The sequence below is a fragment of the Gavialis gangeticus genome, unplaced genomic scaffold, assembly GCF_001723915.1.
Source record: "Gavialis gangeticus isolate Ggan-Ray unplaced genomic scaffold, GavGan_comp1, whole genome shotgun sequence".
Classification (NCBI taxonomy): domain Eukaryota; kingdom Metazoa; phylum Chordata; order Crocodylia; family Gavialidae; genus Gavialis; species Gavialis gangeticus.
Window position 1 is genome coordinate 10,691,707 of NW_017729030.1, and position 3,953 is coordinate 10,695,659.

Consider the following 3,953-nt stretch of genomic DNA (forward strand, 5'->3'; position numbering starts at 1 on the left):
TTAGGGCTCCCCAACCTGGGGTTTTATTTGGTATTGTCTTCTGAGTTTGCTAGAATGCCTTTCCTATGGGATCCATCTCTGTGCTGTGCTGGTGCTGAACGTTATTATATTGTCCACTCAACCTGCTGCAGTTACTTTACAGCCTTTGGAAGTTAGCAGCTTCCCTGACAGTCTCTCTCTTTTTCAACATGTCCACTAAAAAAACCCACGAAGGAAAAAAATGACCAGCTTTATGAATTTATCCATAATGTAAGAATTCTGGCAAGAAAAATAATATTTACCAGGACTAATGAGAAAATGAATGCATATTACTCTGGACTCGTCAAGTATATATATGCTTTAAGTGTTCAGCCCAAAGTATGCTAGCAGTAAACCAAGACAAATACAAATGACTAATTATGGTAAATGAAGATGAACTGAATAAAGCATTTCAGTTTATATAGATAGGCATATATATATATTAAACAAAACCCTGTTTAAATGCCTCTGATTAGAGGAACTGCCACTTCTTGTGCTGCCTTGAAATCCTACATGATGAGATTTTGTCATTTGCACAGGAGCCTGCAAAATCCAGCACTCTTGCCCTGCAGGAGTACTTTCCTTCTGTCTAAAGACAGCCCTGAACAGCAAGGTGTATGGACATTCACAGTAACTATTATTGTCATCTCTAACAGCTGCAGCTTTATCGCTATGATTTTAGTAGCCCATAATGAGTTGACAGACAAGTCTTGCTGTAAATCACTGGTTTCTGTTGGAGCATGCATAGAATTTATTTAGCAGTCATTACCATGGAGGACACTTACCGCATCCCTAATATTGAACCCTTCAAAAGTCATGGGACCATGCGGCATTGCAAATGTCAATAATTTCCATTGTGCTTGTATAATAGCATTTCCCCACAAACTGTCATCATTATTTACACAAAAAAGTTGCACAATGGAAAACTCCAGCTGCTATCGCATTTACCACCAACTCAAAACAAGTGCAGATTGGGGTGATTTCTTTTCCTACCACAATTGTTACTTTAGCCATTCTGTTTTTATTTACAATCTTCATTTCCCACCAGGCTGTAATGCATTAAATACACAAATTCACAGTCTGTTAGTAATATTTTCCCAATCCTCGTTCAGATCTTCTGACACACATGAAGTCTTGATTTAGAAGAAGAGGTGGCATCTTTCCATACTTTGCAAGAGAGCCCTTTATCACAGTCACATCGCTGGAAAATCTCCAGGCTGTGGGAGCCCTTCTTGCGTTGCTTGGTGCACACCTCCCCCTGCTGTAACACAGGTTTGCAAATTTTGGTCCAGAAATGGCGAGCACAGCAGTGCCCCTCAATGCAGTCAGACGAGCGTAAGCAGGGGTCCCCTTCATGTCCTAAAAAACAACCAAGGTATTTCAGTGCCTGAGAAAAGCTGAAAAACAGCTTCAGTGGAGTTTAGTTCAATGGCAACTAAGAAAGAAGGGATATGATGCTCATCTAGAGGTATTGGAAGGCCATAAAAACCAAGGCAAGAGGGGAATTACAATAGTTAGAAAAGTTCAAGGATGTGATCAGTATGGCCTATTCTCATGTCTGAGAAGGAAGAAATCTCATATTGAGCACTATGACCACAAAAGCATGCATTTCTGTTGCAAGACCATTAAAAGAAGTCAGACTGCCCACTTCCTCTCCTCCCAAAATGCCAGAAAATGCCCTTTCATACCTACAAATAGCTAATAAACAAATACTATTCCAGGTGCGGAGACTGCAGCTAATATACAAAAGCAAAAAAGTTTGTAGTTTGTGGCCTGTGAACTCTGGAGATATATAGATGATGATAATTCAAGAATTTCCAAACTTTCATTAAAAAAACTTATTGTAAATTGACCTTAACTGCATTGATGTACTTTTTTATCCGATAGATGAATGAACCAATGGTACCACAAACACAATCCTACCTTTTAGGTGTGAAAGCTTAGACTGCGGCCTTCCCAGATTCTGCCATTCAAAGTCCTTGCTAGAATAATGGCCATTTTTCTTGTTGCGTGGCCCTTCCAGAGCTGGGATGTGGGGAGTTAGGATGCTTTCAGTTATTGGTATGCAAATACCTGTGAGAAGGAGAAAGAAAAGTCAGAGGCTTTAGAGATGGGGGTTTGCCTTAATATAGTCTTCTCTGCCTGTGGAAGATAGGACTGAAATGCCCCATCCACCTGAGCATGTTGACACGTTCCTGACTGGAAATTCTGCCTGTGAGGCAGCTTTTTGTGCTCATCTCAGTGACTGCTCTCAGTGACCTGCTAGAGACAAACAACAAGTCCTGGGGCTGAGTCTAGAGCAGGGGCGGGCTCAGCTGGAGGGACAATTAATGAGTTTTGGAGACCTGTCAAGGGCCACATCCATCTTTGTCTGTCTATCTCTGTCTCTTACCCTGTCTGTCCATCTCCTCCTCTCCTCTCCTCTCTCTCTCTCCCTTCTCTGTCTCTCTTCACTCTGTCTTCTCTCTCTCTCCTTTCCTTTTTCCATCTCTTTTTTCTGTCTTCTTTCTCTTATCTCTTTGCTTTCTCTCTTCTCTTCTTTCCCTCTCCTCTGTCTCTTCTCTGCACCCCCTTCTCTCTCTCCCCTTTCTCTTTCTCTTCTCCCCCACCCACCCTCCAGAACCTGGCTGAAGCTGTAGTTTGCCAGGAGCCCTGACGCTCAGCTGTGGACACAGACATGGACTTCCATATAGAGCTACAGCTGAGTTTTGGGGCTCCTGGAAAACTACGGTTTCAGCAAGGTTCTGGAGGGAGGGGGAGGTAGAAAAGGAGGGAAGTGTTGGGAGGGAGACTGAGAGAAAAGAAGAGATAGAGAGAGAGGTGCCTGGCACGGCAGCAGCAGATCCTGCCTGGGTCCATGGCTGATGCTGCTGGAGCTTCCACCAAGAGGGAAGGGTGGCAGGTCAGCTGTGGATGCACCGGCAGATTCTGTCTCGGCTCCTGAACCTGCCCACAGCGTCCACAGCTGATACTGCTGCCACTGCCCAGTGTGGCAGAAGCCCCACTCAAGTCCACAGATGGTGCCTGATGCTGCTGGGTGTGTGTTGTTTTCAAAAGACCAAGGAGTTAAACTTATAGAATAAAGCTTGTTTATGCAGACAGCCTTCTTAGCCTGCTGATCTACTGTTCCCTGTGGTTCCCTACCCCACTTCCTGGGCAGATATAACAACTTATACATAACATTCTTAAAGGTATCCATACATCTTCCCCCTTTACATGTAACATATCCCCATGTAATACTAACATCGGGAGTTTAGTTCAACCCATTGTTAAAGCACATTTTAACAGGTCTCCATTAGTCTTTGTGTTGGCTTTTTATCTCTAAATGATCTTCTCAGATTCTCTGCATTCTCAATCCTTATTGCTAGGGACCTACTGGATTCACTATGGAAGTAGAGTGTGCAGCAACTCCTTTAATCTTGCATGTTCCCCTGTGCATACCTCACCACTTGTCTCCCCCACCTCGCTGCTAATTAGTGAAGACCCTTGCTGCTCCCTCCTGATCATCAGGGAAGCTAAAACCATGGTTTTAAACATGACACCATATTTGCCTCCCCACCAGTCAGCAGCAAACAGCAGGTCTGTCCAGGGCCTCTCAGCCAATCAGTGGCAGGAGGCAAAAATGGTGCCATATTTAAAGCCGCAGTATTCACCTCCTCACTGATCATGAGCAAGCCGCAAGCATGGACCCCCCACCAATCAATGAGGGAAGGGGTGTGTGGGAGAACCTGTAAGATTAAGGGAACCACATTGCACCCCATTTCCACCATGAATTTTGTAGGTCCCTATTTATTGGTTCAGTTCTTGTCTGGTTTCCTTGTTCAAATGTGTCACGCTTTGCCATTTTCAATCTCCCCTTTCATTTCTTGTTGCTTTGTTGTTAGCTCTGTTTCCTTTGGCGAGTCTTGTAATGCAGCTTCTTTTCACCCCTTTAT

At 43.9% G+C, this 3,953-nt stretch overlaps 1 protein-coding gene across 1 annotated transcript in view; it reads right to left on the minus strand.

The window, feature by feature from the left end:
• Positions 1–822: 822 nt before the first annotated feature.
• DKK2 (dickkopf WNT signaling pathway inhibitor 2) overlaps positions 823–3,953 on the minus strand; it is a 118,862-nt gene continuing 115,731 nt past the window's right edge. The window contains exons 3-4 of the mRNA XM_019521942.1: positions 1,942–2,091; positions 823–1,377 (exon numbers count right to left, since the gene is read on the minus strand). Coding sequence (XP_019377487.1) covers positions 1,127–1,377; positions 1,942–2,091 — 401 coding nt within the window. The 3' untranslated portion in view covers positions 823–1,126. The remainder of the gene's footprint in view (positions 1,378–1,941; positions 2,092–3,953) is intronic.